The sequence below is a fragment of the Archocentrus centrarchus genome, chromosome 20, assembly GCF_007364275.1.
Source record: "Archocentrus centrarchus isolate MPI-CPG fArcCen1 chromosome 20, fArcCen1, whole genome shotgun sequence".
Taxonomy (NCBI): domain Eukaryota; kingdom Metazoa; phylum Chordata; class Actinopteri; order Cichliformes; family Cichlidae; genus Archocentrus; species Archocentrus centrarchus.
Genome location: NC_044365.1, coordinates 32,396,661 through 32,424,525, shown reverse-complemented (window position 1 = coordinate 32,424,525; position 27,865 = coordinate 32,396,661). Strand labels below are relative to the sequence as shown.

At 46.2% G+C, this 27,865-nt stretch overlaps 1 protein-coding gene across 1 annotated transcript; it reads left to right on the top strand.

Annotated features, from left to right (window-relative positions):
- Window positions 1-4,646: 4,646 nt before the first annotated feature.
- LOC115799266 (cullin-1) lies at window positions 4,647-27,121 on the top strand. The gene is made up of 22 exons (XM_030756330.1): window positions 4,647-4,805; window positions 17,173-17,605; window positions 19,091-19,265; window positions 19,352-19,519; window positions 19,705-19,755; window positions 19,833-19,923; window positions 21,143-21,306; window positions 21,383-21,545; window positions 21,708-21,838; window positions 22,202-22,309; window positions 22,527-22,633; window positions 23,073-23,121; window positions 23,224-23,355; window positions 23,451-23,568; window positions 23,665-23,741; window positions 24,980-25,098; window positions 25,202-25,307; window positions 25,388-25,435; window positions 25,600-25,682; window positions 25,777-25,882; window positions 26,090-26,203; window positions 26,335-27,121. Exons 2-22 carry the CDS (start codon window positions 17,466-17,468, stop codon window positions 26,413-26,415), a joined length of 2,331 nt encoding a protein of 776 aa, XP_030612190.1. The 5' UTR covers window positions 4,647-4,805; window positions 17,173-17,465; the 3' UTR covers window positions 26,416-27,121.
- Window positions 27,122-27,865: the final 744 nt, after the last annotated feature.

The following is a 27,865-nucleotide window of genomic DNA, read 5'->3' as shown; positions in this document are numbered from 1 at the left end:
CCCTGTTGACTGGGGGGGAGCACCGCCAGCATGAAAGTGCTACATGGGCACAGGAGGGGTGGGAGGGGTTTGGTGTTTTGTGGATCTGGCAGCAGTGAGGGGTGGAGGCCCTAGAGGTCCGATCCCGGTTACTGAATACTGATCGGTTCTTCCTATTTAAAACTGTAAAATCTTTTATGAATGAATAATTTCAGTGACTTGCAGCACAAACAGCATCTCACTGTAAAATAAACATAAAATTCTCAGACCTGTGGCAGATGGTGGAGACAACTTGTACTGCATCCCCCGGAGGTCAGAGGGAGATATTTAAATATTATATATATATGTGTGTGTGTGTGTGTGTGTGTGTGTGTGTAGAATCAGTGACAAGGACACCTGAAGTTATCCTGGTAGTTTTAATGTGTCTCCTGTCTCTCAGTAATCACCTGATAAAAGTCACGCAGGAAGCATCGTTTCTCCCTTCCTGTCACTCTGACGTCCTTCTTACGATCCAAGGTTGTGGTTCCTCCTGAGCCAGCAGAGGGCGTGCTCTGCCTGTTTCAGAGGCAGTGAAGGTGCAAATGGCGGGATACTGACCACCACACAGCGCACAGTGGAACGGAGTCTGCCTGTAGTTCCCTGTGGGACTGCAGCATCACCACAACATAAACGTCACTGTGAACCTGCTGCAGATGAATGTGGTGATGGTTATAATATTGTATCAGGCTGAGTCAAATGTAGAGTTTAAACTCTGCATAACCTTCTCACACACACACACACACACACACACACACACACACACACACACACACACATTAAAGGACAGGAAGTTAAATGTCAGTATCGTGCTTCTCTGTCGGGCATGCATAATTAAAATGTCACGTAAGGCGAACCTGTCCACGGCGCATGCGTCACCGCTGTAGGAAGCAGCTGTAATTTTGTGCAGCCATGATTGTAGTCCTTTCAGGGAGTCCATTCTGTGACGCAGATGCAGCATTCAGGAACGCTGGGAAATTCTGACGTTTCAATATTAAGTTTTTTTTTTCCGGTATAAACAAATTTTAATGATTTCTTCTGACCAAGTTATTGAAAAAAAATCACACATTTCTTTCTAAAATAACTGTAATGTACATTAGGTAAGAAATATTATATATAAGAAAGAATATTTCATTCAACTCAACCGACTCCTGTTAAAACCCGATCTTGGGATAAAAACACTGTAACACCAGATTTAGCTCCCAGCTAATCTCCACCTGCAGTCCCTGAGCAGGTACACATTATATAAACTAATAAATTACAAACACAAAGCAAAGATACAAGCTGTGGGTGGAGTAACAGAAATCAAACATGCTCAAACAAAGCTTAGAAACCCTCCAATGTTCCACCCACAAAACACAGTGTTAAGTCTTTGCATGCATACACACCCATCATTCAGTAAAATTGTCCCATTAGCAAGCACTGTTTGATTATAATCTGTGTGTGTGTGTGTGTGTGTGTGTGTGTGACATGAAACTACACAAATGTTCTTAAACTGTCGTCAAAGGGACTATATGTAATTATTCTGTGTAACTGCGGCGTTCACCACTAGGGGGGAGCATTTCACCAGTGGGTAATGGATGTGGTTGATCCAGTAAAATCCATAAAGGCACCTGGATAAATAATTTATAATCATTATTGTTTATGAAAAAGACCTTTGATATACCCCTTTTCTGTGCCTTATTATTATGGGTTCTTGAAAAGCAAAGACGGCATCAATGAAGTTAGTCTCCATTATTCTCAAAAAAGAATAAAGTATTTTGACTTCAAATCCAGTATAAACTGCATTACAGTAGTTCAGACTTGACTGGCCTGGAGAAACTGCTCTTGACCTCAGCAGCATCACCTTGCTGCAGGAAGGTCCTGGGTTTGACTGCACCAGGCTGGCTGGAGCCTTTCTGTGTGAGTTTAATGTTCTTGCTTTGCTGAAATGAGCTCTCCCACATTGAAAGGAGCCAGTTGAGGTGGCTCGGGCATCTGATTAGGATGCCTCCTGGCCGCCTCCTGGGTGAGGTGTTCCGGGCATGTCCCACCGGGAAGAGGCCCCGTGGTAGACCCAGGACACGCTGGAGAGATTATGTATCTCGGCTGGCCTGGGAACGCCTTGGGGTCCCTCCGGATGAGCTGGAGGAGGTGGCTGGGGAGAGGGAAGCCTGGGCTTCTCTGCTTAGGCTTCTGCCCCCGCGACCCGGCCCCGGATAAGCGGAAGAAAATGGATGGATGGAGCTCTCCCTGAGTACTCCAGCTTCCTCCCTCAGTCCAAGAGCATGCTTGGTAGCTTAGGTGGTGATTCTAAACTGGCTCTAGGTGGGTTAAAAGTCCCAGGTTATCCTTCATGCTTTCAGCTAGAAATGGAGAGCCAAACAAAATAACTGCTGTCACTCAACTCAAACTTTGGGCCATCATTTAAAAAAAAAAAAAAAATTATATATATATATATATATATATATATATATATATATATATATATATATATATATATATATATATATATATATATGCTGACCCTTTATATAGAGTACTGCTTTCCAAGATTCAAAGGTAAATACAGCTGAAAGTCACCTGCATAGTGCGATGAAAATAGTGATGAAAATAGATGTTCACAAATAACTTGACCTAGAGGTAACTTGTTTGAAGACTAAAGAATGGGCCCCAGAACAGTCCACCGATACAGAGGACCATTTACCATGTTCCAAATACTCGGTGCGTGAATCACAAGTATTTCAGTTATGGTTCTGGAGTAATATTCCAGCTTTATTCTTAATGTTTGGGCTTTATGCCATTAGAGTATTTTAACTTTACTTTGGAATACTATTTTATTTTTAACATGTGGACTTTATTCTGTAGTGACATTTGGACTTAGTGGGGTTTGTCACAGACTAGTGATGAGAGTTTGAAACTGAAGCTTCGATACGTGCTTCGAACCCCGGGCTTACATCTCCAGAGGATCACTGCTTCGAAGCTTGCTTCAGAGCGAAAAAAATCACGTGACATATGACGTCCGAAGCAGCACCTGCTTCGTTCTCGGAATGAATCACGTGACTGATTCAGGTGATTCGCTGGTTACGAGTGAAGGAGCGAGACGGTCATCCAGGTTCATACTCGCACAGTTTTAGCGTTGTTATGGCCATCAGTTACTGCTGAGTTATGAATTAAAGACAACCTTTGCTGGCTCGTCCTTTCAACGTGATGACGGACGCTGTCCTAACAAGATTAACGCAGAAGCGGTAGTTACACAAGCACAGCCAGTTAATGCCATGTTTTCTCTGCTCAATAACACAACACACACAGTCATCCATCTTTATTTGTAATAGAACCTGATATCATGATGTTCGGTGATAACGTGTGTGCCTCAAATAATGCAAAGATGCTTCAGATCATTGAGGTGTGTGAGTGTGTGCATGCAGGTGTGTAGATGAAAGCTTTGCGCTTTTCCAGGAGAGGGCGCTACAATTGAAGCTTCGAGTAATGAACCTGTTTCCGAAACAATTGTTCAAGTGGTTCAGTGCTTCACAAAAGCTTCATTTTCTCATCACTATCACAGACTGCTGTGTGGCAGGAAAAGGACCCCGGTGCAGGACTCAGAAGACAGGATTGAAATCAAGAGTACTCAGCTTTATTGCTGCCAACACACAGATTTTACTAAATACAGACAAAGCTGGACTGGAGCCAGAGGTACAAACTGGGAATCACACAGCCAGAGGAGTCATAGATGAGGACACAGACAATATCAATGCACATGAGGTAATCAGGGAGAGTGGAGACAGCAGGGGAGGACAGGTGACCTGAATCAAACTAACGAGACGAGGGAAGCAAACCTGAACACAAAGCACACGATACACAGGACTGGCAACATAAAACAGGAAGTAGACATGGAAACAGAAACGCAGACTTGACATAAACCAGGCAGGCAGGCACACTGAGGAAATATAATAAACACAATACACATGAATGAACAACCCAGCAGGCGGGGGGGGCGGGGGAGCACAGAGAACAGGACACAGAGATGAGACAGGAACTCACAGAAACTCAGGAAATATAATAGAAACAGAACCGAATCCTAGAATAAAGAAACAAATCAGGAACAACAATAATAAGACTTTACAAATCTCTGGGTCCTAAACCCCGGGACCACGACAGGGTTAGGATAACTGGTGATTCTAAACTGCCCGTAGGTGTGAATGGGTTTCTGTCTGTGTGTTAGCTCTGCAGCAGACTGGTCACCTGTCCAGGTGTGCCCTGCCTCCCTCTATGGCAGCCCCCCTCCAAGTAGTGTTTGGAGTGTATTATTAGTATATCATCTATTTTCACGAGTAGTATTTTAACTTTATTCTGCGGTAGCATTTTGACTTCATTTTGGAACACTGCTGACTTATTTCTCAGAATGTAACACTTAAAAAATCCTTCCAATATATTTTTCATAATGTTATACATGCAAGCTTGTAGGCAGAGCTCAGACAGACGTAATAACTTAAATGGCTTAGCTCTGTCTAACCTCATTTTTTTTTCAATGGCAAAAACAAATTTCCATATATGTGGCCCTAGGATTCCTTTGTAATAACAGTGAGTGCGTGCGCCTGTCAGCGGAGAGGTGCGTATTTCCGAGGGCCCCTGAAGGCAGCGTGAGTCGCTGGCTTCTGTGAGCTGATCTTTGTGCGAACGAAGGAGCGGAGCGGTCGCAGTTAGCTACCCACAGCAAACACACTCAGAAACGGCGGTGGGACACCGATTTGGGGCCTGAAAACAAACTCATCTGACGGTTACACAGTGACAGCGACTGCCTTAAAATGGTAAGGAGACATTAAACGCTGGGTCGGCGGCGAATTTTTTTTCTCAGCCCGATTAGCGCTGGCGGAGAGCTAGCATGCTAATGCTAGGCGGTTAGCGAACTGTTTTCCTGACTCATTATTGAGCAGCTCGAGAAGCTAGGCTGCCATTTTACACCAGGCACTTAGTCTGTCCTGGCCTCTGCCTTTGGCTGTAAGAAGACAGCGGTTATGTTTAATACAATCCCGATACCACACCTGTGAGTAAGCGATTGGTAAATGTGGACCACTTAGAGGCTGTGCTTTGATTTTTAACCTGTCCACCCAGCGTCCGGGCAGTAGATGAAGCTAACAGGCTAATCGAGCCTCAGAGGCTAATAAGAGCTAGCAGTATTGCGTAGCAGCGTCTGACTCCATTCCGGAGGATAATCGCAGCAAATATTTGAAAAATTAATAGACGCGGGGCATCATTATATTTGAAAAATGGCCGAATTTCTGTGTAGGAGCTGCTTTTATTCAGCTCGGCCCCCTGAAGCGGTGTGGTGATTTGAACGTGACTCTCACTCTTGGAGCACCTGGAAAAGCGCAGCAATGTTAAGATCACTCATTTCCTGCCCTGGAGACGTTAGGAGAACATCAGACAGGAGAGGTGATGTCTGAGTTATGGCTGGCAGTGACCTGTCAGAGAACAACTCCTGGAAAAGTTGGAGAGTGACTCCTTTGATGTGAACCCAGTTTTCTGGAGTCATACATCCCCTCTAAATTTCAGCACTGCACTTATTTTGGCCTTTAAAACAAAATATCGGTACGAAATGATTATTGTGCCGGATTCTCACCGTTTAAATCACTTAGATTTTGTCCTGGCGCTGAGTCCTACAGTCTGTCCATACGCAGACTTCAGTGATCAGTAGATGATCAGCTGAAGGGCCAGATGTGTCTCACAGGTCTTTGCTGGATTTTTGTCCCTTATTTCTTAAGTGCGTTACTTTTTTAAGGTCTGCCACCTCTTCTATCTTCTTCTTGTCCACTTTCCTCTATTTTTTCTTTTTTTTCTTCTGTATTATTGGAAGCAATTCATAATTTCAATTCAATTTTATTTATATAGCACCAAATCACAACAAACAGTCGCCTCAAGGCGCTTTGTATTGTGGGTAAAGACCCTACACAGAGAAAACCCAACAGTCAAAACGACCCCCTATGAGCAGCACTTGGTGACAGTGGGAAGGAAAAACTCCCTTTAACAGGAAGAAACCTGCAGCAGAACCAGGCTCAGGGAGGGGGGGTCATCTGCTGAGGGGGGAGAGAAAAAAAGATATGCTGTGGAAGAGAGACAGGGATGAATAACAATTAAATTAAATTTAAAAAATGAGGGGTGGCTCAAGATTTTTGCACAGTGCTCTATAAATATTTGTAAGTAAATACTGGAAGGCAAATTTTTGCACCAAGACACGGACGATCTGAATTTATGTGCTGCTTTTAATTATGATCGTCTCAAAGGTTTGGATGAAAACATCAGTGTGTTGAACTGCATTTTTTTTTTTTGATAAAAGTGTTATTTGAATAGTCTGAAAGAGCTAAATATGCACAAACCTCAGAAGTGTTTAAAAACATGTTTGCTTGATGGATTTCTAATTGTGATGGTTCTAGTGGCTGAATGTGGAGGAGCAGGACTCTTTATGAAGGACTTTGCTGCTTATATTTGGTCATTTATGATTATAGCACAGAAATCTATTCTAGAAAGTAAGATCAATAAATCTGCTGTTTCCTCTGTCTCTGTTAAATAATGAGCCAGCAGCCCAACTGCCTTATTAACTACTTTTTCTTAAAGTTTGAGTTTGATATGAATTTAAATCTGATCCATGTGCAGTTTTAAAATGTTGCAGCTCTGAAAAATTTCAAGACAGAAGTTTCTCCCCCGGGGGTTAAGGTCTCTTTATCAGGGCTGTTATTTTGAAGATGAATGTTTTTTTTATTTACAGTTTAATATTTATATAAAATATTTACTCTTGTATCCTTGATATAAAAATTTCTTTAAAAGAAAATCGATAATTAGACCATCAGGTTAGAAAAGGCTTTTATTTATAACAGAGCAGTTCTGTTATGTTTCTACTTTAATTCACCTGACTGTGGAAGGCCCACCTGTTACCGCCCACCTGTTTGAATTCTTGCGCTGATGTAAAAGCTTGAAGGAGGACCTGAAGCTGGAGTGCGTGTCTGATATTGAGTTTGGAGGAAGCGGTGTCTAGTTTCTAAATGGTTTATTCAGCATGTGCAGGGTTCAACATAGCTGATGACCTCACGGCCCGGGAGGTTAAAAAGTGTGTCAGGGAAATTGATTGGCCACCTGCTTGCAGTGACCCCTCGGATCGAGTTCACCTGTGAATCAAACAGTTGCTCATGAAGAGTTTCCTGCTGGCAGGCGTCTGTTTTGATATTAAATAAGACATTTTAGGTTCTGAAATAAAGAAGTGGTTATTGGAGGGTGAGGATGCTGCACCACCTTCATCGCCGTCAGTACTGCGCAGCTACATAATTCATCAACTTCATCATTCAGGTTGTAGTAAGAGAGTGGGGAAGGTTTACGGGAGTGTGGGAAGGGTTTATTATAGCACTGCCACTTTCACCTGTCGCGGGATCTCTGGAACATAACCCCAGTGAAAGGTGAGGATCACTGTACTGAAGATCTGATGGAGAGATCCCAGAGTGAAGGAGAACCTTTTTCCAGTTATGACAACATGGTTTGAAACTGTGACCCCAGTCCCAACCTTTACAGGTAAAAAGCCAGAATAAGTCTATCAGGTGTTACCTGAGCAGCTTAAACAGTTAGGAAGGGGATCTTTTCAGCTGCTCCCATCCACCGCTGTGTGTTTGACACAGCGACAGAGCCGGTGTCTTGAGGGGGAACTGAAAGCTGAGTCTGCTCCATTGGTTTGCCACCATCTGTAAATCTGTCAGATTATTAAAAACTTTGCTGCAGCTTTACCCCAAAAACACGGCAGCTGTGTGAGTGAAATCAGACCGCAGGTATTTCAGAAGCAGAGCATTTAGTCTGCACCAGCTCTCTTATTTTGAAATTTGACTGGATTACCTGTGCTGATTTCCTGTCCTCTTCACCAGCTCTGCTTCCTTAAAAAAATATAATGGACCCGGCACTATTTTAAACAACGTGGGGGGAGTGACCCGCCTCACAGCCCATGAGGGTGCAGGGAGCCCCCACTGCATTTATTTTAAAGCTTTAGTATCAATTACTTTTCAGATGTTTGTTGGTAACATCAGTCTGCTCCTACATTATGCTCTAACTTATAGATTGAGCCAGCCAGCAGGACATGGAGGCATGAATTATTATTTAATCTCCGTTCGCCAATAAACAAGTGTTATGCTGCACACTGATGACTAACAAATGTTGAGTGTCCATCTGGACCCTGACCGGCAGCCCTGCTGTTACAGGCTGTCCTGAGACTGTACAGAGGAAGGAGTCAGTGCTGGCACAGAGGGTCTGCTGTAGGTTAAAGTATTAACCACAATAAAACAGCCTCAGACTTCTTTCCTCTCAGGTGGTTATTTGGAGGCAAACAAAGAAAATGCTCCGTGGTGCTCTGTGGAAGTGTTTCTGCTCGGTCAACCTCTTCATAGCTCGAAATACCCCCAAACTGCAGCCCGCCTCCTCTCCTGACACTGTACTGATGTGGAGCAGTTTGTCCCTCATTCTGTGGCTCCCAGAGTTATGTTGCTTTCTGTGTGTAATGTGATGGGAAATGTGTATTTTTTTTTTTTTTTTGTGTGTGTGTGTTTGTGTGTGTGTCTGTTTATCCTCCGCTCCCCCCGAGCTTGCTGGCTCATGCTGAGTTCAGATGTTTGATCCTTTCTCTGCTCAGCATGGACAGCTGAAATCTGCACGTTTAAGCACTGTAAAAATGAATAGTGAGCCTTCTAGGACAGGAAGTGGTTTGTAAAGAGGACGGGATCATCGGGAATACTTCCAAACAGCTAATAGAGCGATTTAAAGGTGGGAAAACGTGTGTACTTCCTGCCCAGCAGAAATCATTTTCTTGCTGATGTTAAAATGACATCTGACAGTTGGATAATATGATCTCATCAGTATTATTGGGACACAAACTGACACCATCTAAGTGTGCTGCTGCCTCCACAGGGGGTCTGTTCTCAGTCTTTGTGTAAATAATGCAGAATGTTCCAAATGAACTTGAATTAATGTCACTTTGTTATAACTGGATCAGTCTGACTTTTACACAACTCATAGGAATACCTTCAATGAATAATTATGCAGATTATTTAACATTTATTTTTATTCTGTAAAGTCAGCTTCATAAACCACCTTTACCAGAAAGGCGTTTTTAATGAAAAACTTTAATGAGTGCAGAAACATGAGGGTCATATTCCTGCAGGTGCAGTGAACAGCAGTGCTGTTTAAAGGACATTAATATAAAGTTTCATCAGCTGAAACAGAGTCGCTCCCATAAGGGAGCTGAGGGTGTAGTTAATGAAGACCTTAATGAGCCTAATTAGGCTCCATCAGCATAGACGGGTTTGCATCAGGGCGTCGAGCACAAATGAACAAATGTTTCCATCGTTGATGATCTGCTGATTGCTTCCTGAATCAGCTTGTTGATTTTTATGATGTCAGAGAAGGTGGATGATGATGATGATGGGCCAGAATCTTTGTGTCCATTACAAAGCAAACGCTGCATCGATGACGGGCTCAGCGGTGCTTTCTGTTAGAGCTTTCAGTAACTGTCACCAAACCTTTTCAGATATATTTATTAAATAGGCCTAAATATGGAATAATTACCAATTAATGATAAATTACAATCAAAGCCTGTCCAAGTTTTGTTAGACTTCCTGTGACGTCTGTCACACTGATGTACAGTAATCCCTCACTTATCGTTACGTCCGTGAAGTAGGGACGCTGTATTTATTTTAATACTTATACATTATTTTAGTAGTTATACACTATTTTAAGTTTTTATAAACCCTCCCCACACACTTATACACCAAATATATACATTACTGTACAACACGTACTACGCATGTGAAGAACGAGTACCACAAAAACCCACGAAACAGCAAAAATACAGCAATAAATATTTTTCACTAATACTGACTGAAAACCTGCGAAACAGCGAGTCCGCGAAAAGCGAACCTCGAGGTAGTGAGCGATTACTGTAAATGAAACCACAGATCTCTTTGGATACACATTTACGCACATATCCATAAAAAGAATAACTTTTAAAAACATTTTATTCCTGCTGGACTGTCTGATTACATAGCTGTGAAAGGCAGGAGAAGCAGACGCGTGAAGAATTGATTGTTATTAATAACATAGAAACATGTGACTGCGTGTTGCTCAGTCAGGTCAGATGATGCCGTCGTGTCGCCGCTCTTCCCTCTGACTCGTCCAGGTTTGTCTGCTCGCTGTTTGGGCTCCTTTGAAGCGACGCTGCTCATGCTAATCAGGTATCGTCTGATTCCGCTCTGCAGAAGAATCGTTGGCGTGCTCCTCGTGGTGGTTCAGTTCCTGCCAGAATTTAAGATTTGTGTTTCAGTTAAACTCGGCTTTAAGGACAGAGATGAGCTCCTGGGGTGTGTGAACGGTGCTGGCAGGTGTTTGTGTATTTGGCTGAGTTTGTTTCCTGGTAAATGTGGGCTAATAGGCTGTTGAGTCTGAGACCGGGCTAATCTGATTTACTGAGCTCCTATGAGCGCCGCTCACTCCCCGCTCTTCATTTCTTCCTGCTTCCTTCCTCTTCAGCAAATCTCTCACATGCTTGACTCGAGCTCAGAAAGCAAAAATGCAGGTGAGCTTTGATCCCTGGGAGTTGGTTTACCTCTCGGCCACACTGAGGGAGCTCCTGATATGAAAGCTTGCAGAGGTTTTGGAGTCATTCTGCTGCTGCTGGCTGCAGGGTAAGAACATATCTCATTGTACATCCTGTATAATGACAATAAAGGCGTTCTATTCTAGAGCTGAACCTTCCTGGACTCACCTGATGAAGGTGTGTGTACGTCTCAAACTGGCTGCTCCCGGTACAAAGTCCTGGGCTGGGATTGGTGTGTGAATAGAACTGAAAGTTAAAATTTACCTTCAAAAACGTGTAGCAATAAAATCAGATACACTGCTGGAATAATATCAAATAGAAGTGACCTAAAATAGCAGCGCTCATTAGTTTTACTGTATCACAGTAATGATTTTATGTTATTCCTGCATAAGTGCTCAGCTCAGCTCTCCATCAGATGAAGTAAAACCAAGCAAACATAACCTGCTCTTATTCTCTCTTTAAAATAAATATCACAGGTGTGTGGGGCGGGGCTGTAACAGGCTGCTGCTGGTTTTCAGTTGGATGCATCTTTTTTGCAGCTGTTTTCACACTTAATCACATCTGGCTCATTAAACTCCATCTTCCAAACTTTGTGGCACAGATTTGTCTCCTGGTTAAAAACTTTGAGTGACATGTGACTGTTGACTCGCCTGGTTACCTGTTACTGTGTGTGGGAGCTGCCCGAAGCCCCGCCCACAGTGAAAGTGCAGCACAGAAGGAGAAATGAAGCACAACAAGTCTGTTTAAAAGCAGCAGACGCCGCCCCTCTGTGGGAGCCTCTCTGCTCTCATCCTCGTTCTGTCTTTACTGTTCCTGAATGCAGCACAGAGCCCCTCCCAGTCATAAATGTGTACTTTGTGTTAGAAATGGTTTGTGTTTAACAGATTGTTGTGTGCCACGATGCTGGATTCCTGAGCCGCTTCTGTGTCATCGTCACAGTCCTGTAACCATTTCTACTGGTGCACGAGGGCTCGCCGTCCTAACGATGGGTGAAGCAGAAGTCCACGTCAGCTCGTAAATATGAGCAGAAGAAGTTAGAGGAGGAAGCAGCGCGATCGTGGAGCTCACATTTTCCAGCTGTGGCAGCATCTCATCCTCAGTAATCAAGAGGATCTCTGAGCTGCACCGATGTGTAACTGCAATGGCGGTAAAGACAAAAAGAGGCGCATGGTGGGTGGAAATGACACCGAACTGCTGCACCAGCAGCAGTGACATCACTTTTGGTCCGTACTGCTGTTTGCGAGGGTGACAGCAGTGAGCATAAACAGGCCATTAACTGCTGACTCTTATAGAAATCATACGATTAGACCAGGGGTGGGCAACTCCAGGCCTCGAGGGTCGGTGCCCTGCATGTTTTAGATGTGTTCCTGAGCCAACACACCTGAATCACATATAGAAGTCATTAGCAGGACTCTGGAGAACTTGACTGCATACTGAAGAGGTAATTCAGCCACTTGATTCAGGTGTGTTGGATCAGGGACACATCTAAAACCTGCAGGACACCGGCCCTCGAGGCCTAGGATTGCCCACCCCTGGATTAGACCCTGTAAGGGAGAAGGATGCACAGCACGCCTCATTTGTCAGTGTGCTCGTTAGTGCTCCCAGTGGCCAATAGCATAAAACCCTTAAAGAACTTGGAAAGCCGCAGGTGGGGTTCAGCCTTTTTCCTGTCGACACCTTAAAGAGTTAAAGTCCAAAGAAGAGCGCAGGTGTTTCTTCTTCATTTGCATAAACGGGCTCCTGCAGGACTCGCTGTCTGTTTTCTGTGGTTCGGGCTTATTTGGGTCAGCTGTTTGCTGACACGAGTCATGACCTCTGAGCTCCGCTGCCTTCCTGCCACATGCAAAGACCTGCTGTTGATGACCACGGGCTGGGATTCCCGTTTCACAACAAGCTGCCGGCGAGATTCCTCATCCCGTTGCTCGTGGGCGCGCAGCTGTGGAGCTGATTGTAGGTCAGCCACTGGATACCTGCTGCTGCGGGAATCTGAAAGCTGATCACAGCGCCGGCATGAAGGGCACCTTTCTCACCATCGCAAGAACAGGAAGCAAAGCAGCCACAGTGCTCTTACACTCTTACCTGCTGTGGTCCAATGGGTACTCACAGGTATTGTCTGCCCCAGTTGCCATGGGAACAGCTCAGGTAGGGGCTGCTGAAGAGGAAAGGCTGAAAAGCTCAACTCAGTATGAAACGGTTAAGACGATCAGGGAGGGACGCTCCTGTGACGTGAACATCAGACTTTTTTAGAGGTCTCTGGATTTTATTTTATTTTTATTTTGGTGCGTGATTCACTGATCAAAGTAACTCTGATATTATGGTATGTCCTCTGTCTGAAACAAGCTGTTTTAGCCTCTCCCCCTTTAGGCCAACTTTGATCTGATAGGCAGCCAATTGCAAATGGTTCCTTATGACATCATATAGAGCCAATATTAGAAAAAAACGATTTGTGTTTGTGGGAGCAGGAGGAGGGTTTTCCTCCGGGTGCAGCGCTCGTCTTCATCACGCTGCTTTGAGGAAAATGTCATTCAGTGGGTGGAGTCCTGTGTTTGTGTTTCTGGACCGATGTCTGGGTTTTAAGCCGCTCCTCAGCCAAAACAAGCTGACGGGCCCACCTTCCACTGTAGGTACCTGTAATGCCTTTTTGGCACTATTTTGTGACATTAATACTTTTTTAGATCAGTGTTTTTAAATGTACTGTTAGCAGGAGGCAGGGAAGAGGCAAAGGCTGCACATTTTTAGCTTGTCTTGTTTGATTTAAATAAATATTATGGTATGTTTGTATTCAGGGCTCCAGCTGTTTAAAGGTTCAGCCTCTGCTTGTTGGAACAAAAGTTTGAAACTGTAGTTAATGATGGAGCCCAGGTGGTGTGAAAGTGAGTGTTTGACAGCAGCAGCACTCATTACTGTGATCACAATCAACAAGACACCACCAGGAGTCCTTTGTCAGTCCACCATAAGTGTTTCAGCTGCTCTGCTTTGTCTCACAGTTTGGTAGCAGGAAGAACATAAAAGCTGTTTACAGATAAAGTGAGAGGTCTTTAAATTTGGCAGGCGTCCTGTAAATGTTTGCCTCGGGCTGACAGCGGCCACCTCGTCTGCATGCATCCATCTAAAGGCAGCCACATCTGTGTGCACGTGATCTTCCCAAACAAGGTGTGTGAATATATGATTGTAGTTGTGTGTCAGGTGCACAGCTGAGGTCTCTGAGGAGGTGTCACCGTGTGAGCGCGAGTGTTTCACCCACATCTGACACTAACAATAGCTGTGCAATAGAAACATGTTTAGGAGCACACGTGTGAATAAAAGTATTACAGCATAGGCTGAGCCTGATTTAATCATCAGCTCAGACTCAGTTCAAAGGTCATCTGTACATTTGATTCTGTAGATTTACTGTGAGAAACAAACAGCGGTGGGTGGAGCAGCTGCAGAGCTCTCTGTCCTCATTGGAGCATGTTGATCAGCTATAGATTCATATAAAATGTAAATATTAACTTTTAAAAAATATACAAATATGGGCGCCTGGGTGGCTCAGTGGAAGAACAGGTGAGCATGGATGCTGTGAGATACTGCAGGTTCGAGTCCCGACCTGTCACTCTTTGCTTTCTTCCCCCATCTTTCCTCCCACCTTCCCGTCTGCACTGTCGAATAAAACCGCCAAAAAATAAATAAACATATATGTTTGTTTTTTCCCTCAGGCCGGTAAAGCTGGTGCTGCTGGGTTACACGCTGAATTATTAACATTAATTTTGAACACCATCAGAACGTGTTTGCTGCAGCAGGAAACGCTGGACTAACCTGAGCTCTGAGAATGCTGATGGGCTCGCTTTTCTTCATGCTCCTTTAAACACTTAAACACACTGACTCATTCAGTGCCACACTGAAACACACAGACGCACACAAACACACGAACACACCAAATCTACCTCATCCAGCAGAAACACAGTCAGGACTCTGCCGACGGGCTGAAGGTACCGTACTGTATTTGGCATTACTGTAAATAAACAATCCAAGTTTGTTTCTTTATAAATATGACATGAAAGGGTGCAGTTTGTTCTGACGGATGTTTGCACTTAAACCGTAAAGTTTCTAAAATAGAAACCAATGAGCAGTTCATGTTAGAACATTTATCATTAACAGATCAAAAGTATTACCAATTAATTGATGGAAAAACTGATAGAATAGTAAAATAAAGGTCTCAATTAAAAACCAGTCACGCCTCTAGAAGAGCACCTTAGTCTTAGCTACCTGCATTCACTTGGTCATGTGATCAGAGCGATCGTCGGGGGAAACTGTAAGAACAGGAAGTAAACAGTTGCCCTCGTCACGTCCTGAATATCTGGCCCCAATAGCCGTGAGTGGTCGTGCCCGGGCCTGCTAAATATAGCAGCGCTGCCTACATGAAGGCTGCAGCTTCTGCCCTTCCTCCCTCCTCCTCCTCCTCCTCCAGTCACTGCAGCAGCTCTCAGTCTGTTCTCAAATGATCTGAAGGATAAACATGGAGTAGCAGTGAGCCATATCTTCTTCTGATTACCCGTTCTCTTTTCTTTACTGCACTTTGTGCTATTAATAGGTTTATTGGTGATTTAAGGGCAGAAATCTGTCAGTTATTAACATTTTAGTTTAGTGGGGCCTTTCACAGAGAAAAGTATATCTGAGTGCTGCATCTGTGCCACTTAGAGCAAGAAACCCCCTCCTGCCTCACATCGGGGTTTATGACCCTGTATTTCAGGGGCTCTTTTCTCTGACTGGGGGGCCACCATGAGTCTGTGCTGCAGTGTGACTGAAATCTGCATTTTCCTGACATCTGTGACCGCATGTGGTCCAAGTTTAGCAAAGATTACTCAGAATGACTGTCAGCGTATCCATGAGGCAGAGAAAATCACAGCCGTGCATTTGGTTTGGATGCCAAGAGGACGACAACATTCCCAAAGTTCTCACCAGCCCTCGGCTGGCTCTTATTGTCAGAGCTCTACTGGAATACTGTTAACACATACAGACACACACACACACACACACACGCACTGCTGCAGGGCATCCTTCACCCTCAGTCTGAAACTCTGATTTAGCTCCTTTCTTAGAAAGGTGGGAAACGCTGTTTGCTGACATTAGTTGGTGTGATTGGCCTGCAGGAGGAGCCGTTGACTGCAGACTCTTATTAGCCTGATGGGACTTTCTGATTGGTCATTTTACGTGTAAATACAGCTGACGTCACAGATGTGATGGGATTTGATTAAAATCAGGAGGTTAAAGAGAAACCGATTTAGTCTTAATGTTTGTGAGCCCACTTCATGCTCCTGCAGTCATCTGAAAGTGTAAACTTCTGTGTTTTTGTCCCAGGAAGTCTTGATTATAAGTGAAAGTCTTGAAGGCTGAAAGGCTCCATCCTTACCAGCTAATGAGGCTCCAGCTCAGCTGTAAGGGCTGCAGCTGCTGTCGTCAGTGAAACACTTTTTTTTTTTTTTCCAGGACTGAACATAAGCTAATAAATCTCGATGATATTCAGTCCAGTTTATAGTCAGAAGAAGTAAATGAATCGAGTAAGAGTTTGAACAAACTTTTATTGGCTGGATTAAATCATCTAAAGGTTTTGTGTGCAATATTGTAGTAGTTATGGCCTGTGTGTGTCTGTGGCTTCAGAGATGTTGATGCTGCAAACCGTGGTGTTGGTTTACGTCCTGCTCGTCCCATCAGCAGGGATGAAATTACAGCTGGCAGGTCTCTCTTATCCCTAATGAGCCGGCCGCTCGATGCTGCTGATGTTGACCCTTGTCACGGTGCGACAGGCGTGACTCAGTGTTTCCCACAGGACGGGTTTTTTTTTGTTTTGTTTTTTTTCCCCCATAAATCCACAAACCACATAACATCACTGTTTTCCAAAGTTATGTCACAAAGAAATTCATGTATGTGAACTTTATTAAAGCACCTCCTTCAGGTCATGTCATTCAGACAGGTACCCCCACCCCCACCCCGGTGTTAAACACTTTGAGTCTTTGAGGGTGTTCTCTGATTCATCTTTAATGTATGACTGTTGCTTTCACAGGGAACAGACTAGAAGGGCAGGTTAGTGTTTGAGTGCCTTTTAGCAACACAAACGATGCGTTTCTGCCCTTGTCTGCTTTAAAGTGTTTAAAAAAGTCTTATTGGCCGTGGAGGTGTTGTTGAGTGAGGCTTGGCTGTGGTGAAGGAAACCAGGCAGGCGATGAAGTGCGCTAATCTCCTCAGCTGAGTGACGTCAGGCTGTGGTCAGCATTGTGTCTGCAGGCTCAGAGCCAGGTGTCAGCAGGTAAATCCATGTAACCCACCTGGATAAACTCCAGCAGAGCCGGCTGTAGGTGAACTTCCAGGTCCGTATGTTTGAAGGGAATCCTGAGAATCTCGTGTGTGTGTGTGTGTGTGTGTGTGTGTGTGTGTGTGTGTGTGTGTGTGTGTGTGTGTGTGTGTGTGTGTGTGTGTGTGTGTGTGCGCGCGCGCACGCACGCGTGCAGGTTTGTTTTTGTTTTTGATTGATGGTGATAGGTCAAAGGTCATTAATCAGGTGTGTCTGTTACCTTTTGCAGGTCATCTGGTGAAGAGTGCTGAAGCTTTTAGGTGGAGGAGTGGCAGACAGCGCCACCCAGGCGTGCAGCGTGGGACCGCATCCCGCCTCACACAGCCAACAACCAACTTCCCGAGGCGCCGCCACTGCCACCCCCCCCTCCCCAGATGGACTTCAGACTCTGAGAGCAAAGCGAGGCAGTCGGGACCGAACTCAAGAGAAGGAGAGGAGGTGCGGGGGGAGGAGCACACGCTCGCTGGAGCAGGAAAGGGAGGGCATTGGTAGGGAGCGGAGAGGACACTGAGCTCCGCCACGATGTCGTCCAACAGGACCCAGAACCCCCACGGACTGAAACAGATAGGCCTGGACCAGATATGGGATGACCTGCGGGCTGGCATCCAGCAGGTGTACACGCGGCAAAGCATGGCCAAGTCCCGCTACATGGAACTCTACACGTATCCTGTGTGTGTGTGTGTGTGTGTGTGTGTGTGTGTGTGTGTGTGTGTGTGTGTGTGTGTGTTTAGACAAACCTTCCCTTTTTTTCACCATATAAAAATAATAAGTGCAGTAACTCAGTATGTTAGTAAGCTACAGGCAGGGCTGGGTATGGAGGACAGAGCGTAGTCTGCCCGGTGTAATAAGATCTATCAGAGGGAGTAAATCTCCAGATATCCCTGGAAGGATTATTAATGGTTGCCTGCAGCCGCTCCGGACCGTCTCCGAATCTTATGTCCGCTTTTGGGACGGCTGTCGGCTTTTTGTCGCTCGAGTGCCGTTTGCTCCGCCCACCTTGTTTTACCTGTAGACACTGAGGTGGAGACACTTGGTTTATAAAGACACAAGTCCAAACACTGCTTCATGTTAATGAATAATTCTGATAAATAATCCAGGATTACAGATTAGGCTTTTTAAAGGAGTTAATCCCTGAGGTTACAATGAAACAGTAGTGCTGACGATCCTAACATGAAATATTGACCCTCTGTGCGGCGTTGCCTCCTTTATAGCTCATTATTGAGTTACAGCCGAGCCGGGCAGAGTCCTGCAAACAGGAAGAAAACCTCTGTTTCGCTCTAAGAATCTATTAAAGCAAATAAATAGGAAATAAGAAGAGATGCTTTATTTTTTCCCAGAAGTTGAGACATTTCTGTCACAACAGCCAAAAATGAACCCGAACCCATGAATGAGGGGGACACCGTAGCTGCGCCTGCATCGTTGTAGCTGCTGTAAGTGTCTGTAAATGAGTACGAGTGCAGCACATGGAGGCAAACGCTTCCTGAATCCACTCATTCAGTTTGATGTCATTCATGTTTTCTGGACCCAAACGCTTCCTCGGTTTTTAAATGTTCAGGGATCCATGAGAGGATTTATGATGAAACACTGCAGTGGCGTTTGGAGGGTTGGTGGAGTCGGGGTGGTTGGTGTGTAGCTGCAGAGCTGGGGTTCAGCTCAGATAAACATGTTAGCACAGGGAGGCAGAGAGGTCATGTTCTCACTGAAAGTTCATGCTGAGCATCCCTGATGGGCAGCGATGAACCCCTTGGGGAAGGCGGAGCTGCCGCACGAGGCTGGTCATTAACGTGCTGCTGGGAGGGTCACTCCTCAGCGTCATGTCCACACTGAAATCTCAAGTTTCAAGTATTTGTTGAAGACTGTGAGCTTTTCTGAATTAGTGTCAGTAATGTTTGTATTTATGTAGAAGGAGCCCCCCCAATCTTTCAACTGCATCAAATTCAGCTGCAGCGTGCATAATGAGTGTAGAGTCCTGCTGAAGGTTGAACACTGAAGTATGAAGTGCACCCGGCCGTGTGAGCTCGGTGTAACTGCAGAGACGGAGGAGGACGTTCCTCAGGTAGTTGCTCATGATGATACAGCCAGCTGTCAGGAATGCAGTGATCAGTGTTTACCCTGACGTGACATCTGCACCTTAACCCTTCGATCAGACATGTATATAATTATTGTACCAGCGTCCACCAGTCCAGCCAGGGCCGGGGCTCCGTGCCTCCAGCAAAGCCCTCCAAAAAGTCCACCACTCCAGGCGGGGCTCAGTTTGTAGGCCTGGAGCTCTACAAGCGGCTCAAGGAGTTCCTGAAGAACTATCTGACAAGCCTACTCAAGGTGAGTCCACGCTTCCCACTCACAACCTCAGCAAGTGCATCACAGACAGCCGTCACGTCCTCTGTGTCTCCTCCTCTTGTCTGCAGGATGGCGAGGAGCTGATGGACGAGTGTGTGCTGAAGTTTTACACCCAGCAGTGGGAGGACTACCGTTTCTCCAGTAAGGTCCTCAACGGGATCTGTGCCTACCTCAACCGTCACTGGGTCAGACGAGAGTGTGACGAGGGACGCAAGGGCATCTACGAGATATACTCAGTAAGTCTGACGGTCCTGAATGCTGTGGGTAACCGCTGGTCCTCAGAGAGGTTACTTCAGAGCACAGCTGAAAGCTTCTGTTGGTCTGATCAGCTCTCAGTGATGTCACCACGATAAAGATCCAGAGCAGACGGATTCATGCAAACTGTTGATTAACCTTCTCGTTCTCCTCTGCATCCTCTCAGCTGGCACTTGTGACCTGGAGGGAGTGTTTATTCCGACCCCTCAACAAACAGGTGTGTTTAGTTTTTAAAGAAACACGATGAATAAAACGAGTTTTGCATGTGCACTAAACCAACGTCTCCCCCATCAGGTAACAAACGCCGTTCTGAAGCTGATAGAGAGAGAGAGGAACGGTGAGACCATCAACACCCGGCTGATCAGTGGTGTCGTCCAGTCTTATGGTAGGTCCTCGAGTACAGCAGAGGAAACGAGCAGGCACGCTGAGGGTGTAGCTGAGCTTTCTTCAGGCTCATTATGGGGGTAAAATACTGACTGTAATCAAGGGTTTATGTCCCAACGCGCGCGCACGGTTTCACTTCCATATGAATGCATTCATTGGTAGCATCACCAGTACACCACCATGAAGGTGCTGGAGTCTCCATAAATAAAACTAACCTGTGATCTTCTAGTGTGGGCTAGTGGTAGTCTGAGAATGATTCCATAGAGTTTGTAACCATCTCTATTTTGGGTGGGGGTGGGGGTTCACTGACTGCACATATATTAGGAGTAAGATCAGGTGTGAAGATTAAGGGTTCCGGTGCCAGTGCCTTTATTTGAACCGTTCAGCGGTTTTTCCACCACAAAAAACGGGTTCAACTCAGGCCCAGCAAGCTGGCTCGTCTCAAACCAAGAACGCGTGACTCTGCCGTCTCAACATCAAGTTTTCTACCATATTACATGTGTATTACTCGAGAAAAGCGAAGCGATTTTCAGGGCTGTGAATTAGGTTGGGCTCTAAGGCTGAACTCGCTGCTTTGTATCAGTTCATATCACAGATAAAAGGACACAAAGTGCGTACTTGTCGTCTTGCTCTAATCTGTCTGAGTTTCCCTCTGTGCTGCACACAGATGCTGCAGGAGTTTGGTTTGGACCCTAAAACGTATTTGCAGCACAGAAAGGAGAGCGTGTTCTCCCACGTTTGTGCGCTTCGGCTTCCGTGTCCAGACGAGGACCCACCCACGCTCATACGTAAAGGAGCAGTTCACAGAAACGCGGTGGGAACGCGGGCCCGTTCTTAAGCGTTTTGCCGGTTCATTGGGATCAGCACGAGCACTGGCACGCAAACCGGCTCCTCTGCGGTGGGAAAGTAGCAATTAAAAACAGTCCCAAACGTGCAGAGAGACGCTGTTGGAGTGAAAAACCTCCAAACTGCTGCTGTGAGCTTCAGCCATTATCATGATGATGATGATGATGGACAGAGAGGGCCGCTGTCACGGTTACAGGTCACAGTTCTCTGTGCTGCAGGGTTTCATCTGTAGCTGTTGTAAAATGAAAGGATCGTTTCAGAATTGGTCTTAATTAAATTTGCTGGAAGGTTGTTTCTGTGCTCTCTGACTGTTTTCGTGCTGCTAATGGAGCTCCGCAGCGCTCATTAACGCCTTCTTTGTCCTGCTGCTGCAGTCGAGCTGGGCCTGAACGAGGAGGACGCCTTCGCCAAAGGCCCCACGCTCTCTGTGTACAAGGAGTACTTTGAATGCCAGTTCCTCACTGACACGGAACGGTTCTACACGCGTGAGAGCACAGAGTTCCTGCAGCAGAACCCCGTCACAGAGTACATGAAGAAGGTAGGTCTCTGCCGTACAGCTGCAGACAGCTGTGGGTGGATGATCACATTCAGCCGGTCTAACTGTTTTTCCTCAGGCGGAGGCCCGTCTCCTGGAGGAGCAGCGCCGTGTGCAGGTTTACCTCCACGAATCCACCCAGGATGAACTGGCCAGGAAGTGTGAGCAGGTCCTCATCGAGAAGCACCTGGAGATCTTCCACACCGAGTTCCAGAACCTCCTGGACGCCGACAAGAACGAAGGTAAACGTGTTTGTTTCCACGTGGTGTTTGGGTTCCACTGTCAGAGGAACTTGGTTTATCTAATATCTGCCTCAACATGAAGTCTTTATTTTTCTCGGTTCAGAGCCTCCAATAACAGGACAGTTTAACAGGGCTCAGTGTTTGTGTGTCTGTGTGTTTCAGACCTGGGCAGGATGTACAACCTGGTGTCCCGGATCACCGACGGTCTCGGCGAACTGAAGAAACTTCTAGAGACCCACATCCACAACCAGGGCTTGGCTGCCATCGAGAAGTGCGGCGAGGCTGCGCTCAATGTACGGAGATCTTTTTTTTATTTTTTAAACTGAAGGAGGAGCTAAAGCCTCTGTGGTGTGAGGAGGCACCGCGGCTCCTCACACTGCTCCGGGAGGCGGCGCGGCCGGGAGGTGGTGGCCTCAAACACAAACAGGAAATGAGTTTTGTTGGTTTTTAAAGCAGATTGAAGAAAAACATAATATATATATATATATATATATATATATATAATATATAAATAAATAAAATTGTATCCTCATGAAGTTGCTGCTGTTAAAATCAATTCACTGATGAGCTGCTAAAACAGCAACATCAAACGAAACTAATATCACCACAGCCTGTAAGCATGAATGACCTCTGACCTCTGGGTGTGTTTGTTTCAGGACCCCAAAGTGTACGTGCAGACCACCCTGGACGTCCATAAGAAGTACAACGCTCTGGTCATGTCCGCTTTCAACAACGACGCCGGCTTCGTCGCCGCGCTCGACAAGGTCTGTAACCACAGACTGTATGTAAAAGATGGTAGTAGACATCATGATGTAACGCGTTTCCTTTTTATAAAATCTTATTTCAAAAACATCATTACCAACAGTAAACAGAGAGAGAGCCTCCAGTGGGCTTCAGAAGAACTGCAGCCTCAGAGCTTTTCCAGGTGGAGCAATCTGAGGCTCTCTGACTCTAACGTGGTCGCTCTGTGTCTGTTCACAGGCCTGCGGTCGCTTCATTAACAACAACGCCGTCACCAGGATGGCTCAGTCATCCAGCAAGTCTCCCGAGCTGCTGGCCAGATACTGCGACTCGTTACTGAAGAAGAGGTCGGTGATGAGCAGCTCAGCCATCATTTTAGTTTCCTGTTAGCTCATCTTTGAGGATCATGTGATCACGTGTGTTTGGAGCAGGTTTCAGGAGGCCTAATCGGCTTTTTCCTCGGGATCTGTACCAAACTGAAAGTCAGCATAGACAGGAAGTCCAGCAGGGCTGCTTTCAGGGGAGAACCAGGTTCTCACTGAGGGTTCCGTTCAGTACTTCAGGGCAGCATCTCGACCCTGATTGGTTTAAAACACAAGAAGACGTTTGTACAGAGCAGTTAAAGAGCAGTGAGCTCAGAGATGTTACAGTGCAGGAAGAGGGCAAGGGAGCACAGAATAACAAACATGTACATCAGGTTTTCTTTCCCTTCCTGTTTGTAGGAACACTGAAACAGCTTCAGCTCCAGAGGAGATCAAAACATCACTTTTCTTTGTTTCCTTTCAGCTCCAAGAACCCCGAGGAGGCTGAGCTCGAGGACACTCTGAACCAAGTGGTGAGATGCTCTGAGCTTTCTGTGGTTGTAGGAACAGGGATCAGCTCTTACTGCTGCTCACCTGTCGAGCTGACTGACGCTCAGGTGTGTTTCCTCTTCTAGATGGTTGTGTTCAAGTACATCGAGGACAAAGATGTTTTCCAGAAGTTTTACGCCAAGATGCTGGCCAAACGTCTCGTCCACCAGAACAGCGCCAGCGACGACGCCGAGGCCAGCATGATCTCCAAACTCAAGGTCCGCCTCACAGCTCTGTGCAGTGTGTAAATGCTGCAGTCAGAGAGTCTGCTGCACCATTCCTCTGACTTCTTCTTCTCCTCTTCCTCCTGCAGCAAGCGTGTGGCTTCGAGTACACGTCCAAACTGCAGCGAATGTTCCAGGACATCGGAGTCAGTAAAGACCTGAACGAGCAGTTCAAGAAACACCTGACCAACTCTGAGCCTCTGGACTGTAAGGACACACACACACACACACACACACACACACACACACAGTGAAGTGGGTGAAGCCTCCATATGAAGGAGTTCGGTTGTGTTTGTGTTGCAGTGGACTTCAGCATCCAGGTTCTGAGCTCCGGCTCGTGGCCGTTCCAGCAGTCCTGCACCTTCGCTCTGCCCTCAGAGGTAATGGGCTCCTTTTAGAAAAGTCTAAATCAGGTTCTTACTGAGCCGAACATTCAGAGAGAAAACGCCTGGAGATCAAAGTCCGGATTCATGAGAAACCATGTTAAAACCCTCCCACGTTTCAGGGTAGTTTGACGGCTTTGACGTTTGAGTTATTGATCGCAGCAGTTCAGAGATGTGAAGCGACTTCGACTTAAAAACCAGTTTTCCTCATAAATGCATCCATGCTGTTTGGTTTAAATGCATCAGATTCTGTCGAAGGGTTTGTGATGCAGCAGTTTTTAATGCTGATGGTGTCCAAAGTTATCAGGAGAATTTTCTCTGAATGTTTGAATCTGAATCCTGTGAAAACATTAAAAATCACATTATTCTCATTTTAAACTCCTTCAGTGGAGAATCAGCAGGCAGGAGCAGGAAAACTCCTTTTTTCCTTCTTCCTCGTCTTCATTGGTGAGGCGGAGCACTCTGCTTCTGCCACAAGGTGGCGCTGATTAATGTAGAAGCTGTTTACCAGAAAAAACAGATTACCGTATTTTTCGGACTATAAGCCGCTACTTTTTTCCCACGTTTTGAACCATGCGGCTTATAGCCCGGTGCGGCGTTTCTGTGGATTTTTCTTTAACCACCAGGGGGCTCTTTAGCAGGATATGAATCATGGGACGTCAAAGTTGGAAATCAAAGAAGAAAGCGCCAACAAGTGCTAGCAGCAGGCACAAAAGAGATTTTTTTCAAACTCCCTCATCATGGAAACCACAAAAAGAACTTCCTATGATGCCGCTTTTAAGTTGAGGGCTATCGACCTGGCACTACAGGAGGGAAATAGAGCCGCTGCACGTAAGCTCGGCGTGAACGAATCAATGGTGAATTGACTTGTTATAACTCAAATTTGGGGTTGTCTGTCCCCCTCTGCTGAGTGCCGAGTAATTGTGGAAAACCGAGAGCGGCGGAGATACCAGCGGCTTATAGCCCGGTGCGGCTTATATATGTACGTTTCCAGTTTTTTCCAAAAAATTTGTAGGTGCGGCTTATAGTATGGTGCGCTCTATAGTCCGGAAAATACGGTAAATGTGATGATGTCAGATCACAGGAGACAAATGACTTCACACATCACGGCGGTCATTTCTAAGCAGGTTCAGGGTGTCTGTATCCAATGTGTGTTTGCCTCTTCATTAAGAGGGTCCCTTGAAGGTCCACAGACCTCGATTTGAGAACCCTCCTCTTCCTCTCTTCCTGCACAGCTGGAGCGAAGCTATCAGCGCTTTACGGCGTTCTACGCCAGCAGGCACAGCGGCAGGAAGCTCACCTGGCTCTACCACCTGTCCAAGGGAGAGCTGGTCACCAACTGCTTCAAGAACAGGTACGTATGCAGTCTGGGAGCCCACAGGCGGGGGCGCTGTGACTCCACAGCCCCTCCACCAGCTTTAGTGATGAGTCGCTTTGTTTCTTGCTGCTGCTGACAGGTACACGCTGCAGGCCTCCACCTTCCAGATGGCCATCCTGCTGCAGTACAACACGGAGGACAGCTACACGGTGCAGCAGCTCACCGACAGCACGCAGATCAAAACTGTAAGCGCACACACACGAGTTCCACACGAGTGTGTGAACGAGGGGCGGCGTGTCTGACCCCACCTTTGCTCTGCTTTCAGGACATTTTGGTTCAAGTTCTTCAGATCTTGTTAAAGTCGAAGCTGCTGGTGAGTCTTAGTTTCTGATATCAGCAGTCACGCTCGGATCAGGTCATGTGACCCGACAGGTTACAGGTGTCCGGAGGGGATTTTCAGCTGTGGGAACATTTCAGCTGTTTAATCGTTACCATAGAAACATTAAGATAACATCTAACCTGTATCCAAACTTTCAGGTTCTGGAGGACGAGAACGCCAACGTGGACGAGGTGGAGTTCAAACCCGACACCGTCATCAAACTTTTCCTCGGATACAAAAAGTGAGAAACACTCACGCACGACCTTAAATCCACCAAAGGTGATGGAGCTTAAGGAGGCGCGAGGCTGAAGCTTTGTGTTTTCTCTCCTGTGCAGTAAGAAGCTGAGGGTGAACATCAACGTGCCGATGAAGACCGAGCAGAAACAGGAGCAGGAGACGACTCACAAGAACATCGAAGAGGATCGAAAGCTTCTCATCCAGGTGCAGCTTCTCCCTCTTCACCCACAGCTCCCACTCTATGATTTAAGAAACAAAGGGTCAGAGCAGGTGTGGGGTGGTAGTGTGGAGATCCTCAGGTCACTGAGAACTATTGCCTCACCTACTTTCTGAAAAACCTGTTTTTATGGAGGGAGTCAGGAAAAAAAAAGTGCTTCCTGCTCTGACACGGTGCTCCTGTGTCCCTCTCAGGCTGCCATAGTGAGGATCATGAAGATGAGGAAGGTCCTGAAGCACCAGCAGCTCCTGGCTGAAGTCCTGAACCAGCTGTCATCCCGGTTCAAACCCCGAGTCCCCGTCATCAAGGTAACTCACACACCTCTGACTGTATAAGCGTGGGGGGTGTCAGGGGTCAGAGGTCTTTAAAGGTTAGAGGTCACAGAGATCATTCAGTGACTCAGATGTATCTGTGTTTTGTCTCCCTCCCCTGTGGACAGAAATGCATTGACATCCTGATCGAGAAGGAGTACCTGGAGCGAGTGGACGGCGAGAAGGACACGTACAGCTACCTAGCCTGAGCCCGCCCTCCCCCCGCCCACCTGCCCGCCTGTCGCCGCCGGCTCTCCTTAGTTTAATTTTAATTTACATCTTTATTTTTTCCCTTTTTTTCTTTTTTAATTTTATGTCTGAGAAATAAAGTGTGGATCCCTCTGAGCGTGACCGCCCTCATATGACAGCCACCAAACCCAAGGAGGGGGAGGGGCTGCTCCCTCCGCTCCCCCCGTTGAGACCGGGAAACCCCCTTCTACACGCTCGCCCGTCCCTGTCCTATCCGTGCGACTCGAACGCTCACTTCCTTGTTGTCATACTGTAAATAACGACCACGGACTGAGAGGAATAAACAAGCCCCGCCCTCCCCCCTTTACATTAGCGTGATGACTTAGCCTACAGCCAATCAGAGGAGAGCCGCATCCAAAGGTTTCTGCATGCTACTGCCTACCTGCGCCACAGCGACCACGAAAAAGATTCACACGTAAGCATAAAGAGTCGAGTCGCCCAGGCCACCGACGCAGCCCACCGCACGACTATCGAATCGACGCCGGTCCTGTAACTTAAAGTCCGCCACTGCATCGAGGGAGGAAGAGGAGGAGGAGCTGCTGAGGTCGCGTCAGAGCGAGGCTGGCGGGTTCGAGCAGGAGTCTCTTTACTGAACGGTGGACATTTGTATAGTGTGGTTCATTTTCTAAATGTGTGATGAATAAAAACCAGGAAAGATTTCTCTAACCCCGCCTCCCCGACACTCTGTTCACATTTAAAGGGACGGTACACCCCGAGTCAGTCACATGGTCTTCTGGTCTGTATGTCAGCACCATTTCAGGTCACTGCACCAGCACTGGCACTGAGTAGGGATGGGCGTTTCCCTTGGAGTTACTCAGCTCCTCCCCCACACTGCACATGGTAGACAGGTGAGGTTTACCTGACAGAGTTCATAGTTCTGTGGGGTTTCTGGTATCTGCAGCGACTCTGAATGTTTGTGGAGAAGCTCCCTGATCTCAGTGGTTCACTGTTTTTTAGCTAACGAGTTCCTCAGTGTTCGCTTTCAGTGCTGCCCCCTTGAGGCAGAACAGGGAGCTATACCCCACTGAGTAGAGGAGTTTTGTTTTTTAATTTAAAGATGGTTAAATAATGTATTTTAGTTGAAAATATCTGCAAAATGTGAAGCGGACTTTGACCACAAGGAGGCAGTGTTCCCCCCCAAAGCAGCATCTGTCTGGGTCACGTCCGAGTGCATCGTTTCTGTTTCAAACTAAAGTCTTGAATTGTTGAAGTTCAGTTTGAGTTTCAGTGCATTCTCATTTAATATGTTGGTGTCTAAAACCCATAAAGTCTGATTTAAATAATAAAACCAAAATAAATTACTGAAATTTTATTTTTTTAAAGCTGTTAAAATGAATCCATCAGTCAGTCTCATGTCGGGGGAGGAACCATAAACTTTATTATAAAGTATTAATGGTGTAATTTTGTGAT

Coding starts and splice junctions, on each gene's coding strand:
- LOC115799266 (XM_030756330.1), top strand. CDS start 17,466: ATGTCGTCCAACAGGACCCAGAACCCCCACGGACTGAAACAGATAGGC. Junction 23,569..23,664: donor CAACTCTGAGCCTCTGGACT/GTAAGGACACAC, acceptor TTTGTGTTGCAG/TGGACTTCAGCATCCAGGTT. Junction 25,683..25,776: donor CTTTTCCTCGGATACAAAAA/GTGAGAAACACT, acceptor TCTCCTGTGCAG/TAAGAAGCTGAGGGTGAACA.